This window comes from Vigna angularis, chromosome 4 (assembly GCF_016808095.1).
Source record: "Vigna angularis cultivar LongXiaoDou No.4 chromosome 4, ASM1680809v1, whole genome shotgun sequence".
In the NCBI taxonomy this organism is placed as follows: Eukaryota; Viridiplantae; Streptophyta; class Magnoliopsida; order Fabales; family Fabaceae; genus Vigna; species Vigna angularis.
Window position 1 is genome coordinate 4,935,409 of NC_068973.1, and position 16,001 is coordinate 4,951,409.

General features: G+C 34.7%; 2 protein-coding genes across 3 annotated transcripts; both read left to right on the forward strand.

Moving 5' to 3' along the window:
- Positions 1-533: 533 nt before the first annotated feature.
- On the forward strand, positions 534-11,151 carry LOC108319471 (squamosa promoter-binding-like protein 12). 2 transcript variants are annotated; one of them, XM_052875889.1, is made up of 10 exons: positions 534-1,795; positions 2,053-2,237; positions 5,262-5,914; positions 6,390-6,464; positions 6,536-6,643; positions 6,739-6,856; positions 6,980-7,121; positions 8,282-8,429; positions 8,994-9,629; positions 10,399-11,151. In XM_052875889.1, exons 1-10 carry the CDS (start codon positions 1,215-1,217, stop codon positions 10,849-10,851), a joined length of 3,099 nt encoding a protein of 1,032 aa, XP_052731849.1. In that variant the 5' UTR covers positions 534-1,214; the 3' UTR covers positions 10,852-11,151. The 2 variants fall into 2 exon arrangements, with proteins under 2 accessions (XP_052731849.1, XP_017406105.1); XM_017550616.2 differs by having other exon boundaries at positions 535-1,795; positions 6,742-6,856.
- A 186-nt stretch (positions 11,152-11,337) lies between these two features.
- On the forward strand, positions 11,338-14,772 carry LOC108319460 (pentatricopeptide repeat-containing protein At3g06430, chloroplastic). Its single transcript, XM_017550605.2, has 2 exons — positions 11,338-12,509; positions 13,314-14,772. The coding sequence occupies exons 1-2, from the start codon at positions 12,090-12,092 to the stop codon at positions 14,427-14,429; spliced, it is 1,536 nt and encodes a 511-aa protein (XP_017406094.1). The 5' UTR covers positions 11,338-12,089; the 3' UTR covers positions 14,430-14,772.
- The last annotated feature ends 1,229 nt before the right edge of the window (positions 14,773-16,001 follow it).

Sequence of the window (16,001 nt, forward strand, 5' to 3'; positions counted from 1 at the left end):
CAAAGAATCATTCGAAACAACTCAAAAATAGGAGGATGACTATAGGAGGATGACTCTGAACACAACTAACAAAAAAAATTAAAGACCAAAATTGATATTAAGCTTCTTTTTTTTTAAATAGTTGAAACTGTTTTAATTATCTAAAAGATAAGGGAAACCAACTAAAAGTTGTTGGTGGTGTTTTGATCATGTGAGTTACATGTTTATTTTGTTTGGAATTGGTTGATTAAATGATGTTGGTGTTTAAACTGTTAAAATCTGTGTTGTAATTTTTTGTGTAATTTGTTTTGTTTGAATTGGTGTTGTATTGGGGTAAATTGATCACGGTAGGACTTCCACTAATAATTATAAATATTTTCATCACTTTTAACTACATTAATTAATTAATTAATTAACTTTATAATTAGGAATTACTTACCATGAAATTAGTGGTCTGGACATGGTATTAAAGGAGTATTAGGTAAGAGGTGGTGGTGGGAACGTATGAAGGAACATAGTAAGTAGACAGTAGATAGCATCCTCAGTCAGTCTCTGAATGTAGATTTTGTTATGTACTTTTGACTATTTCTTGATTTCAGTTTTACCAGAGAAAAAGTGAATTTATAACCTCTAAGATTCCTTTACCATGGCATCACACACAAATTAAGAGAGAGAAAGAAGCACTGTCTGAGCACAGAAACAGCATTTTCATCACATTCCTTCCTAACCTATTCCTAATTTCCCTCTGTTTGACGCATGCTTTCTGTGGCCACCTCCTATATTCTTATTTCTCTTCATCTCTCTCCACTTCCTATTTTGCTTCTTTTCTCTCCCTTTCAATTTCTCTTCACTTTTGATGCCAATTTCTCCCACCCTTCAAATCCTTTGACATTGAGCTTTTGGCCCACGTGAAATCATGCTGCAAGTTTCGATTTTTCAATTATGGGGGATTTTTCAATTATGGGTTACTTCCCCATAGTTCAAGGGTTGATTCTGGCATCTTTGCTGGTGTTGGGTATGTAGCTGTTGTTCGGATCCATGTGAGCTGGGCTTGCTTTTGGGGTTTATTGTTCCTTTTATTGGTCTTCTGGGTGGTTAATTTGTGTTTTTGGAGGTAGGGTTTGAAGTCTTTGTGGTTATGCTGTAATTTATTCAATTGGGTGGTTGTGTTCTGGTGGACTTAGAATCTGGTGTTTGGGATTTGTTGATTTTTTTGTCCTGGGGTGTCTGGATTCATGGAGGCTCAATTAGAAGGGAAAAATCAGTATTTGTATGGACCTGTGGTGCCAGAGATGAAGAGTGTCGGGAAGAGAAGTTTGGAGTGGGATTTGAATGATTGGAAGTGGGATGGGGATCTTTTCACTGCTACGCAACTGAATTCACTGCCATCAGATTGTAGGAGTCGTCAGCTGTTTCCTGGTGATCCTGAAATTCGTGCAGCTGGTGATGCTTCTAACAGTTTGTCTTCTTCATATGATAATGTTAACCTTGCGGAAGGAAGGAGAGAATTGGAGAAGAGGAGGAGAGGTGTTGCTGATGAAGGTGGGGTGGAGATGAATGATGGAGCTGGTTCTCTTAATTTGAACCTTGGGGTCCAAGTATACCCTATCGTAGAAGGGGAGGAAAAAAGTGGAAAGAAGACAAAGATAACAGGGAGTACCTTGAACCGGGCTGTTTGTCAGGTGGAAGATTGTAGGGCTGATCTTAGTAATGCGAAGGATTATCACCGCCGCCACAAAGTTTGTGATATGCATTCTAAGGCAAGCAAGGCACTAGTTGGAAATGTTATGCAGAGATTCTGTCAACAGTGTAGCAGGTCAGTTAGTTTATGAAATGATAGTTTACGAGGGAGCTCCTTTCATATTATTGTTTTGCTCATCTCATTAACTTTTTGGAACATATTCTAAAGAGAAAGATAATTATCCGGGGTTTGTGTAGGGTAAAGTTTTTAACCCTATTAGCCCTCCTGTCACTTGCAGTTGATTGTTTGAAACCTGCTGTATTTGCATTTTGTAGTTTCCTGAACCTTTTCTTTTGCACCCCAGTTAATACAACTTGTTAGAATCATGGCAGGTTTCACGTTCTTCAAGAATTTGATGAAGGGAAGAGAAGTTGTCGAAGGCGTCTGGCAGGCCACAATAAGAGGAGGAGGAAAACGCATCCTGATGCTAGTGTAGTTAATGACGGCTCTGTGAATGAAGAAAAGGGCAGTAGTTATCTGTTAATGAGTCTGCTAAGGATACTGTCCAATATGCATTGTGAGTTTCTGTGTGTTTAGAAATTTTCTACTTGGCATTCTTTCCGACCACAAGTTATGTATTTTGGCTGCTTATTGTTTTGTTTGGTCTGTGTATCCTCTGCATGAGACAAAGTCTGATCATCATAATTTTTTTCAAAAAAGGTGGAAGCTTTTGCAGATGATACCTTGCTGAAAGGCGTCAATTGATATCTTTGAATTTTTTATTTATGCTTTAATGTCGAAACAATTGTGCCATAAATAATTTTTTTAAACGATAAAATGAAATAACTAATTATTATCTTCAAGAAATGGCACCTTTATATATAGCATGCAATTTTGAACTTCCAAGTTTGATGGAAATTTAAAGTCAACAACTAACCTTCTTGCACTTTTGGGTGGATAATTATCTCGAAATATTGCAAGGCGTCCTATGTGATTTTAAGCGGTTTAAGATCACAACTGAAATTTTAATGCCCTTTGGCATAGCTAAGCTGATTCATTACAATGAACATTTACATAAATTATGTTATTGAGAGTATTCACACTTGGTCCCTATCCTAGGATTATTTTTCAAGATATATATATTTGTGGAAACTTCTCCTTTTCATTTGTTTGGGTGATATTTTCTTTCAGATGACAAGTAGAATGACTTGTTCTTAACAGTAGAAATTAAAGGGCAGTCCTTTGCTTGCGTAAAGATAATCTCTTTTGCAACATTTTATGTACGTACTGACTACTTTGGTTAGTCCATGTAATCCTCATAAAAGGGCAAAGTCCACCCCATTGACATAATTATTTATGTTTATTTAAATCTCATTGCAAATCAATGGTCATTGCCTTAGGATTCATTTGCACAACAAAATTACTATTGATGTTTGGAATTATAATTTTTACTGAACAATGAATTGAGTTGCCTAGTTCGTTAGGCACTATTTTGGGGTTTGGGCAAGGTCAAATGTATGCGGCCTTACTCTCATGAGTGGCAAGGTCATTTTGGTGACTGGAACCCATGCCCACTAAGTCATACGGTAGTAACCATGCTATAGTGCCAAAGCACAATAATTATAGTCTTAGTTCAGCTCTAGTTTTCTTGTTTGATATATGTATTATGTTGTAAACTCAATTTTAAATTATTTAATAATATGGTGAAGTAGATAGCATAGCAGCAGAGCAGGTATCCAAGTAGCGGTGGCAATACATGGTGAATGTTCAGGTGATGGTTGTTGAAGTATTAACTTATGTGGCTGGAGTGTTATACGATACATATGTGTGATGTAGATTGCTTTTCACTTATTCTTGTTTCTTGGAAATAAAGTTTCTATTTAGGTTAAGAGTTGAGAAGGACTGTAGATAGTTTTTATTCCCTAGAAATCATCATTCGGAATTAGTTCTAATGCTGAAGCTGAAGTGCATAACAAATATGAAATTTAGAACTGGTCCTGGTTTAATTTTAAGCACCAATATGGGATTCTTTAGATCGGTTGTGTCATTGATTGTTTTCCTAATTCTGGTAACTGGAATATTAAAGTACCATTTCTACAAAAAATCAGAGAAATTTAGCATAATGCTTGGTGTTTATGAAGTTCCTTCTATTGTTTGATATGGTATGCTTTCCTTTTTTTTCCAGCATTGGCTCTCTGAGCTTGAATCTCTGGACGTAGTAGTAATCAAGGTTATCAATATCAGATGACTGCCTATGGTTGCAATATATATGTAGAAAGGATTAGTGACAAAATAGGTCACTTGGGATAGTACCGTTCAGTACCATGCTGAGAAGAGAGAAACCAAGAACAGATATATTCAGTCCCTGTGTTGTGTACTTACATGAGTATTCTTATTTATAATGGAGAAGGGATACACTACTAAAGGATAAAACCAATATCTAATAATGGGAAATATTTGGGAGCATATTTCCCTATCAAATCATATCTCTAACATAATCAAATAATGTCTTTAACAATATTACTATCTAATTAATATCTATAAATTAAAAGAAATTCAGAAGAACACAGAGCTTGAGTTTGGGTCCTTGACATTGTCTATAAGTGAAAAAGAATTGGGAACACCATTTTAGTTTTACCATAAAAATAGCATAGAACATGACTGTGAAATTTTATAAAATAACTAACTTCTTAATTCCAAAAGGCGGATAACTAAATTATGAATGTTGAAAAAAGACAGAGCACAGAAACATTCAACTGATGAAGAACAAGAACAGCATTGAGGATATATTTTAAGTGTGAAGTATCCCTTAAAAGTTTTGTTTAAAATAAAAAAATAATAGGGGGAAGTTCTGTCATGGATGCTGGGGAATGCTTGGTGCCATGGTGGATAGCTCCATGGTACAGAAAATAATGGATGGCGAATAGCAAAGTGATTCAAAAGTGCCGTGCCATAACAGCTATTTAACATTGTTGGTAGTTGTAATCGTAACTAGTGAGCTTGTATGCCTAACATTCATGAATAGAAAGGTGCATTAGTAAAGTCTTAAGGGTAATTTAGTGCTGAATTGATGATGATAATAGGGATGATTTGGGATGTGTTATCTTGTGTTATGAATATAATGCGTGACTTGATTGTAGTGACAATTTAATGATGCTAACAGGTTATTTAAATGAAGAACTAGCTTAGTTGCCATGATGATTTTACGAGTCTGTTTTTTTCTGATGGTGAAGGCTTTCTTCACCAAAGATAGGTGGTTTTCTTGAACAATTTAGCTTGATTCCTTTTCTCCGCTGTAGATTTTTCATTGCCAAAATGATTGGAAAATAATTTGGTAATGAAAGTTAGTCTGCCTATTGGTCATTAGAATAATGATTCACTCTGCTGTTATTATCATTTCATTTATGCTATGGTTTGCCTTCCATGTTCTGGCACATGAATACTGGATCACTAGAAAGTTGGAAGGTTTAGCCTTATAGGGAGTGTGTTCTGCTCAAATATTTCTTTGAAAAGATGAAGTTTTGTTTTGAGCCTATTCTAATTATCTATGCTACATTGGCTTTCATTATTGGCATACTTATTTGACTCGATATAATTGCAGCAAATGGTTCAGATAATATGACAAGCCAGGATGTTCTATCCCATCTGCTGAGGAACCTGGCAAGTCTGGCTGGTACAATTAATGGAAGAAATATAGTTTCTTTATTGGAGGGATCTCAAGATTTGGTAAAAGCAGGAACATCTGGAACTGCACAGAATGTTCCTAAGACAAATTCTAATGGTCCTGAAACGTCCAGACCTGTTGATACTTCTAACAAGATGGATAATGGTGTAATCAGTCGGGACCCTCCAGAGTCTATGATACAATGTGAGATGACTCCTGCTAATGGTATGCCTAAAGGATTCATAGGTTCAGGCAGTGATGGAGTAGGAAGTTCAAAATCTCCTTCATTACCACAGTTGTCAAATGTACTTCTGTCACGGGATAGTCTTCCACCCTATTCAGTCTCAGCAGAGACTACGGTTGGAAGAATTGGGTTAAGTAATATTGACCTGAATAGTGCATATGATGATGTACAGGATTATGTCGAGAACACAAGAAATTCTCGTCCTCCTTTGCCTTCAGGTAATGGGTCCCTTGATAATCCTTTATGGGTCCAATGTGACTCTCTCAAGTCAAGTCCACCACAGACAAGTAGAAACTCAGATTCAACCTCTACACAGTCACCATCTAGTTCTAGTGGAGAAGCTCAGGTATACTATTATAGTGATTGTAATTCATTTCCCTATTCCTCTATAGTGTGATAATGTTTCTATTTCTTCTGTATCAAAGAGGTAAGGTAAGTTAAGTTAACTTAATTTATTAGGGAAATGATCTTATGATTCATTTTAGTTTTTTAGTTTCAATTTGTTTATCAGCTAGTCAAATATTCGTGTAGATTTCTCAGCCACTGCAAATCCGTGGAATTGGTTATCTGATGTAAATTTTTTGAAGTTCTGTTTTATATTTGTCAACTTTTGTATAATATATATTATGATTGATTCATTTCTTACTAATTGATAAAGTAATGTATTCAGTTCAATGTTCATATAAGTCATGGTCTACTTTATAGATAGAGTGTTCCTCCTCCACCCCAGTTTAACTTGCCTTTTTTAAGTACAAACTTTGTTTTCTGGTGGCTGTCAAGATTGTATTTGTTGGCATTTTATTTATATTTTCTGTTTGCAGAGTCGCACAGATCGAATAGTTTTCAAACTATTTGGCAAGGCTCCAAATGATTTTCCCCATGCTCTCCGATCACAGGTACTTTATCTTTGCCTTGAAATTGGTATAAACAATTTCACTGCTTAATTTATGTTTTTATTTGAATGCAGATCCTTAACTGGTTATCCCACAGTCCCACCGAGATAGAGAGCTATATAAGGCCTGGCTGTATCATATTAACTGTATATCTCCGTCTAGAAAATTCCGCTTGGGAAGAGGTATAGTTTGATACAATATCATATATTAGTTGCCACTGGAACCGTGGGAACGATCATAGAATATCTAAATGTTTATTTGTTACTATTTCACAAAGCAGCTATGCCATAATCTAGGATCCAGCTTGAGAAAACTTGCTGTGCCGAATGATTCTTTTTGGAGATCAGGATGGATATATACAAGAGTGCAGCACTCGGTAGCTTTTCTGTATAATGGTTTGCTCTCTCTCACTGTGTTATCTTCACTATTCTCATATGATTGTATATCAATTATGACCAGAATCTTATCTCATCTTACATAGGTGACTACAATTTTTATGTCATAAATCTCTCCTGCAGGTCAGGTGGTCTTAGATGTACCATTGCGATTCAAAAGTCCACAGAATTGTCAGATTTTTTGTGTTAAACCACTTGCTGTTTCTTCAAGTTCTTGTGTTCAATTTATTGTGAAAGGATTCAACCTTTTGTTTTCTAACACCAGGTAAATCTCTACGTGCCTGATGATTCAAATTTTTTCAGTTGGGACTTAAGTAATGTTGTTAAATGGTGTGGCCATGCCAGAATGATGTGGTGGAATTTTCGCCAACTGCCATAGACAATTTGTTGAGGGAGGCCTATTTGGTGGTGCCGTAGGCTGCTATGGTGTGTTTATATAGTGGAATTTTTTCCTCCACCATATTCCGCCATCTGCCATTGATAACAGCAGACTTATTTCAGTTATTATACTGCAGGCACACTAACTCATTGGAAGAACTAAGGGAAAAACAAAATATATAATGTTTTTGTTGCTTGTTGGAGATACTTCATATCCCTTAGACCTAGGGCAGTATGATATGATAGGATTTTCAAAGAAAGTACAACTTCATATGGTTAACGCTATGCAATACTTTTCCAGGCCCTGAACTTGTTTGAAAAATGGATGAGATATACACTACTTAAATGTGTAGGGTATAGCTTTTCCTTACTAGTATACCACTTGTGCGTTGTAGGTCCAATTAAATTAAAAATAACTAAAATATAAGATTTTGAATTGTATTTATAATATGATCTTTAAACTTGTTATAAATAAAATTCAAGTGACTCACTTTCTCCGTATCCAATGTTTAGTTACATTTTTTTATCTTTATACTTAATGTAGTTAAGTGAATAAATATATTTCGTTAAAATAAAATATTTTTGTCTAAAAAAGGTTTAATACTTATTTTTTAAGTAATTTAAAGTATTTGCGAGTTTGTACTTAATGCTTTTAAATTATGCTCCAAATTTACAGTATAAAAGATGTATGTATTGGATTAGATTAATTATATCTTATCTAAATATCAAATAAACATTTTCATCTTTTTGGCATAGTTAATTATTGTTGATAGGTAAAATCATGTCTTTAATTGAAATGATTTTTTTTAATCATTTCCCCTAATTAATTTTTATAATATAATAGTACTGACATGCCGTTTCGTATTTGAATAATGTATGATTTTATTCCACAATTTATTTGACATGTTTATTTTTCTATGTAACATCTTGTTAATGATTGCTTTTTGATAGTTACGGAATCCAATATAAATAGATTGTGGTGACATGTGGTCTGGATTTTGTTTGCTGCAATTGGAGCTGAAGCTAATCCATTCCTCTTGATTTCAGGTTGCTCTGTGCACTTGAAGGGAAGTATCTGGTGCAAGATAGTTGTTATGATTTGGTTGATGCTGATGCTGCCATTGGACATAATGAGCTTCAGCATCTGAGTTTCTCTTGTAGTATACCGAATTTGAGTGGAAGAGGGTTTATTGAGGTGGTGTACTCATACTTACAATTTTTTGTGTTTGGAAAAAGTATTCTGTTTGCACTGGCCTTCTCTTCAGCAAAGTTTATGAAGTAATTTTTGGTTTTTTCAATGTGAACTTTTTCAGCTTAGAATTAGATGATGCCTGCCATTTGGTGACTTCAACTTTAATATACTTTGCAGGTCCTTCATAGTTTTAGGTTCTTATGAACTATTGAAACCATTCAATAAATGAGAGTGAGTCCTAGGTTTGACATCTCCCATTCCCCTTTTTCCTGTCTTGAGTCATTGATTTAATATGCAATTATGTGGCTATTCCCTTGGCAAAATTGGTTATGTAAGTGATACTTTATTCCTGAAACCAACAAATTTTCAGATGGTTTATGAAATGGCTGAATGGAGCCAAGTAACCCGTCCATGCAAAAATGCGGATAGATAGTTAGTTTCAGCTATTCAAGCAGACAATTGTCAAGTGTTAGATTCAGATAAAAGATATTCTGCATAAATATGATTTTGCTTTCTCTTGTTTTTAAAGCTATATTTTTTATATCTGATATGATAATCTTTACTCAGGTGGAAGATAATGGTCTTAGCAGCTGTTCCTTTCCATTCATAGTTGCAGAGCAAGAAATTTGTTCAGAGATATGTAAGCTGGAGAATGTCATTGAGGCAGCCGAGACTGCTGATGACATCCAAATGAAAACTAAACTAATGGAAGAAAAGACCCAAGCATTGTATTTCGTACAAGAAATGGGTTGGCTCCTTCACAGAACCCGTGCGAAAGTTAGGCTGGGTCCTGTGGCACCTCTACAAGATTGCTTCCATTTTAATCGGTTCATGTGGCTTGTTGGCTTCTCTATGGACCATGACTGGTGTGCTGTGATGAAAAAGCTCTTGAACATTATCTTTGAAGGCACTGTGGATATAGGAGAGCATACATCAGTTGAGTTATCATTGTTAAAGATGGATCTTCTGCACAAAGCTGTAAAAAGAAATTGCAGGCCTATGGTGGAACTACTGCTAAAATTTGTGCCAGCTAATACTTCAGATGGTGGAGACAGTAAAGAGAAGCAAGTCAACAAGTCCCCTAATAGATTCATATTCAGACCTGATTCTGTTGGGCCTTCTGGATTGACTCCCCTTCATGTTGCAGCAAGTATGCATGGTTCGGATAATGTATTGGATGCATTAACTGATGATCCAGGACTGGTAATTCCTTTCTCTTCTGTATGCATCATACATCTTCATTTACTTTTTTAACCTTTACAAACTCCAGGTTTTAGAATTTGGGTTTGGATCTTCTTAAGACAACTCCAAAAGTTAGCTCATAGGGTGAGGACTGCCCCTCATTTATATACACTATTTTAACCATATCACTTGTGAATGTGAGATCTCTAACAATTCTTATATACCAAACACTGGATATATTGCTCCTAAGTTGTGTTTAACTAGACATTTGTGGATGTTCTGATAATAATCTGATACGGAGTGGTCTAATAGGTCCAACTACCTCTAGGATGACCCTCATGAGGATCAGCCTCATTCATATATACTATTTGGCCATAGTATTAATTAGTGGGTCTCCAATGCAACATATGGGAGATGTGTTATGGAACATTTGGGTAAACAAAAGCACTTTTTAAATGAGTATATCACGTGAGTTTATTTTTGTAAGTTTCACTATGAAATTTATTGAAATGAATTAAAAAAAAATTCTTGGAAGTGTCATGAGCCATTTTTTTGAGCTGTCAAAATGCCTTTCTGGAGATTAAGATGTGATATGCACATATATCCTCCAAGCTCTTCAATCGCCACTATATTATGATAATACTTAAAAGCACTCTTCCTGTTCCCCACTTTTCACCTTCTTGTTGAGCAAGCTCCTGTCCTGGATTCAGTTTAACTGTCTCTTCTTAATTGAATTACATGTGGCAGGGTGTGGTAAAAACTATTTCACTCCTTTGTTTTCCATGTTCAGGTGGGAATTGAGGCATGGAAAAGTGCTCAGGACACTACAGGTTTGACCCCTTATGATCATGCATCCCTGCGGGGCTACTACTCCTACATTCAACTTGTCCAGACGAAAATAAGCAACACATGCAAAAGTGAACATGTGCTTAATATCCCTGGCACTCTTGTAGATAGTAACATAAGGCAGAAGCAATCAGATGGCCATAGGTCATCAAAAGTTTCAAGTTTGCAAACTGAAAAGATTGAAACAACAGCAATGGTGCGACATTGTGGGGTATGCCAGCACAAGTTGGCGTACGGTGGTATGAGAAGTGCACTGGTTTATAGGCCAGCAATGCTGTCAATGGTTGCCATTGCAGCTGTGTGTGTCTGCGTGGCTTTGCTCTTCAAAAGCTCTCCCAAAGTCTATTTCGTATTCCAGCCATTCAGTTGGGAGTCATTGGAATATGGATCCATGTAATGTTGTATATTAGATATTCTTTGCTTTAGGCCTGGACTTTTGTTTTTTCAAGTGTGAAAGTCTTAGTTCTGAGTATATACATCTATGATAGTTGCTGTCATCAAAATATGTAGGGAAGGTTTACCTTCACTTCAGATGTTCAGCACAAAATGTTCACTGTGCTATCTAATGTTAGGTAGATGGTGTTATTAGTTCATGTATATTCAAAGATAATAGGGTAAGTTCGCTGGAATTAGGAGGGTACTTGTAATAATCAATAATTATACAAGTTTTACTACAGGTGAGTACCCTTTATTGCTATCTTGATTTATTGATGATATTATGAAAATTATATAAGCAACTAGATTTAGTTTACTTGTAACCAGAGAATTATGTAATTTGCAGCGACTTCATATAGAATTTTGATGTCCTTGTGTATCTCTGATGTATTCAACCATTTAATTCTCTAACTGTGTCTTGAATACTTTGAATTTGATTTTTTTCTCTTTTTTAATATTTTCTTGTGAAGGTGATCTTACTTCATTAAATGTTGAGAAATTCTTTCATCCAAACTTTGGTACGTCAAGCTGTGGAGAAGTAGTCCTTTCTACTAGAGCTTATTGACTTTTTACAATGAGAGATTATAATTTCAATCTCTTATGTTCAAATGATATTTTATAAAACTTAGTACAAAAATACACCATTTGGAAAATTCTTATAAATTTTTCAACCACTTTTTCTCATTCTCATAAAAATGAGAACTTTCTTCTTGTTGAGTGTCTCCTTACCTATATGTGGGGATTTATTCTCTGCCTCTTAAACAAAGGCAAGTCATGCTTTTTTTTTTCTTTTGTTAATCATCCATATTCTTTATTTTTGAGATGAAAATATGTTTTGGAAAAATAGTTTTGGGCGTCTACCTTTTTTCGAGTCTAGATATTCAACATTCAAAATAATATTGATGTTGGTATATTAATTTTTTTTAATATATTTTAAAATTTTAATGATTATAAGTGTATTTTAAAGAAGAAGAAAAAAGAATTCAAAATTCCTTTATTTTTCTCTTTGATAAACCTCGCTAAATTAACATCTAGTCTACATAACCTTAAAATGTCACGTTTTCCTTTATCATTATTCATTCTAACAATGTTAAGGGAGCATATTGAACCCTTTTAGAAAAAATAAGATTACATGAAATTAAAAATAAATAAATAAACATTAAATATTTAGCCTAAAAATTACTATGACAATTAGATGGCATGAATTACGAAAGAACACACAAAGTTCAAAGAAACAAAGTTATCTGTCTCTGTTTCCTTTCCATGGTTTCAATGTCGCTCTGTCTTTCTTCTTCCTTTATTCCTTCTCCCATTCCCCATACCAAATTTCCCACAGCTGAAGATCCGATTTTTCGGGTCACCCGCTTCTCAGTTTCTGCTCCGTCAAAAACCAGTGTCTCTGCCTCTTCTACCCGAAAACCAGCTCCAGCAACCAAAACCAGAAACCCGAAAGATAAGGAATTTTCCCAAACACTGTTCTTTGAGGATATGGAGGAGACACCCATCAAGAAGAAGAAGAAAAAGAAGGAGAAAAGGAAGAGTGATAAAGTGTGGGTTCACACTCTCCCCGAAGTCTTATACTATCACATTCATAAGAAGAACTGGGCTATTACCCTTGAGGTCAGTCATCACCCCTTTGTGCTTCATAAACTCCATCCTTTTCTTTTTGGGCTGAAAAACATTTGTTGATTGAATACTTGGAATTTGATATTCTTATGTCCAATTAATTGAAGGTCTTTTGGTTTATGTTGATTTCATTGGGGTGCTACATTAGTATGACACTACTACCTTTAATACTAGTTTTGAAAGTTCAAAAGTGATCCATGGATACGCTTTGCTCCTATACACATAGAGAGAGAAGTGCTGATGTGATAAATAAACAAAGAAAGTTATTATATAATAATTTCATTTTTAAGTGACTATTGTACTAGAAGAAACTGATATGTGTTTGTTTACGTGATTCAAAAACATTTTCTTAATTAAAAAACAAATTAGTAAGAAAGAGGAGGAGGGTAACCCTATTGAAGGATAAACTGCCATTACCAAATTTCTAAGAGTATTTTTTTGTCCCAAAAATTTCATAAAACATCATTCCATGGCTTTTCAACTTTCTTCTATCTTCTGCTGCTTCTTTAAATAAGTCTATCTAAACATGAAACATTACTAATAAGTGATTATTTTATTAAAAAAAAGTACTCTTTTCTTAAAAAAGTTTAAACAAATATACATAATGTGATGTGAATAGAGGACATAGTCACATAAAAATGAGAGGTTTCAATGAAGTGTTTTAAGGTAGTTGGTGTAAAAATCGACAAAATTTTTCTTACATAGTGATTTGCTATTGTTTTACACTCGCTCGCAATACATATCTTCTTTTCTCATGAGTTTTATACTCAAATCTCAATTAGCATTTTTAATGAACAGTTATTTGGCATGCTTAGAGGGCAACCCTATTACCAACCCAGAGAAGATACTTACATGAGACTCATTGTGTTGCTTGGAAAATCTGGCCAACCACATCGAGCCAATGAGCTTTTTAGCTCTATACATGAAGATGGTTGTGAAAGTACTGAACTTTACACGGCCTTAATTGCAGCCTATTGTCGAAATAATCTTGTTGATGAGGCATTGTCGATTCTTGATGAGATGATGAACATCCCCAATTGCCAGCCTGATATCATAACTTACCTTACCTTGATGGAAGCTCTTGTGGATGCTTTGAAGTTTGAAATGGTTGAGTTGGTGTATGATAAAATGATTGAAAGATCTATCATGCCAAACACTCCTACCCAGAACCTCCTCCTTAGTTGTTATGGTAAGGCTGGGAAGTTTGATCAGATGGAGAAGATAGTGTCAAGTATGATGGAGAGCACTACATGCAAGCCTGATGTTTGGACAATGAACGCGGTCATCAGTGTCTTTCGCGATGAGGGTCTGATTGATCTGATGGAGAAATGGTATGAGAAGTTTTGTAGTTTTGGGATACAACCACAAAGAAGCACTTTTAATATTTTAATGGGAGCTTATAGTAAAAAAAGAATGTATGATAAAATGTCATCAGTTATGCAGTGTATGCACAAGGAAAAATGTCCATGGACAACTCCAACTTACAACTTTGTGATTGAGGCGTTTGCAGATGTAGGTGATGCTGCAAACATGGAACGTGCATATGATCAAATGGTTGCTGAGGGTTTGAAAGCAGATACCAAGACTTTGTGCTGCCTTATCAATGGCTACGCTAAGGCAGGAATCTTCTATAAAGTAATGAGCAGTGTTGTTTTGGCTGAGAAGCTTCAGATACATATGAATACTCCATTTTACAATGCAGTTATATCTGCCTGTGCCAAAGAGGATTCTTTGATTGAAATGGAAAGATTTTTCAAGCGTATGAAAGAAAAAGAATGTCAACCAGATGACACTACATACTCTGTCATGATTGAAGCATACGGAAAAGCAAATATGAATGATAAAATATACTATTTGGAGCAAGAAAAACAGATGATGATATCTGATGAGAAAATTTTGAATGAGCCTCAGTAGACAACCTTTGATTGATACGCAGTATAAATAAAGGTCTGAATGCTAATTCATCTACCACCCCTCCATTCTTTTGAAGAAGCAGTTGGGTAGTTTTGCTTCTTTTTTCACAGTGAATGACAACTACTTCCTAACTTGTGTAGGTTTATAGTAAATATTGTTGGCATCATTTTTGTGTTTTGATGCCAGATGTATGGTCCTTCAAAGATACAATGGAATCTTGAGCATCTCAAAATGACAATAATATTTTGGTGGCATTGAAATTTCTGTTGAAAGCTGGCCTTTTACAGTGATTACATCACTCAAAGGTTATCTATTCATGGGCGTCAATTCACTTTTATCATCAGTGAAGACTACGAAATTCCTGCATTTTGATATATTTCTTTTTCCCTTGTGATAGTAGCAGAAAATTGTGCTGTTTTTTTGGTTGGTGTTCTATTTGGATTACAATTGTAATCAACCTAGATTTTACTTAATATAAACAGGAGTATTTATATATCAATTGTTTACAACTTTGTCTTTGAAAATATATGTTGTCCTTTTTGTCTCGTCACTCCTTAAAATTTGAACATATTATCTGAGTAATATCATCTGAAGTGGCTCGTGAACTGTCATTACTGCTTCTTAAGAGTTTCCTTTATATAGTCCTCATACATATACATACACACATGTGAACATATTGATGTTGTCCTAGACTTTTGGTGCAAGCCAATTTGGATAGGACCTTGACTCTATTATTTTGCTCTTTAGGAAGGTGTTTGATTTTGAACTCTTTGAAGTTACCCTTGTAACTTTTACAATGTGATACAAAGGTTCTTTGGCTTGAAAGTCTGCTTTGAATTGTGCTTTGTTTCTTTATCGACAAAGAGTGATTCTACTATTAGAGTAAATTGACTCAAGTATGGTTTTATAAGCTAATTCAAATTTGTAGAGCTATTGTACCACTATGGTTAGAGGTTTTCAAGCTAGAGGCAAAGGTATGTCATTGATTTGGTGTTATTGTCTAAGGATCTCCATGTCGTTTGTTTTTCTTTACATTGTCTTGTGACACTCATTTCTTTAAGTTGTAATGTCTCATTACGAAATTGCAAAGTCTTATTATGTGCATGTACTCATCGGATTTTCCTTGCATTTACTCGATATGAGCTTTAAGGGTATTAAATATGAATGATACATTTACGGTTTTGCTCGATGAATTTCATAGATTTTAACTTTTCGTCAAACCCATAAACCTTTGAGACGGAATAAGTTTTTAGCAATGTTTTAAAACATGTCCAATGTTCTCACCAGAAATTGAGTATCATTACTCGAATTATCATCAAAATGTTTGTCCTCCTTTATGAAAAATATTTGATATTGACTTAATAAATAATCTAAGTACTTTGAGATAAGAAAACGAACATTTTAGAAGAACTAAAATAAAATAATAAAGAAAACAACAAATATTTATAAGAACAAGGTAGGAATAAAAAATAAAAATAACTATTTCAAAAACCTTTTCAATAATACGATGGTTGTACATTATATTCAATAAATATAATAATCAAAATCAATAATATATAAAAACATACTTTT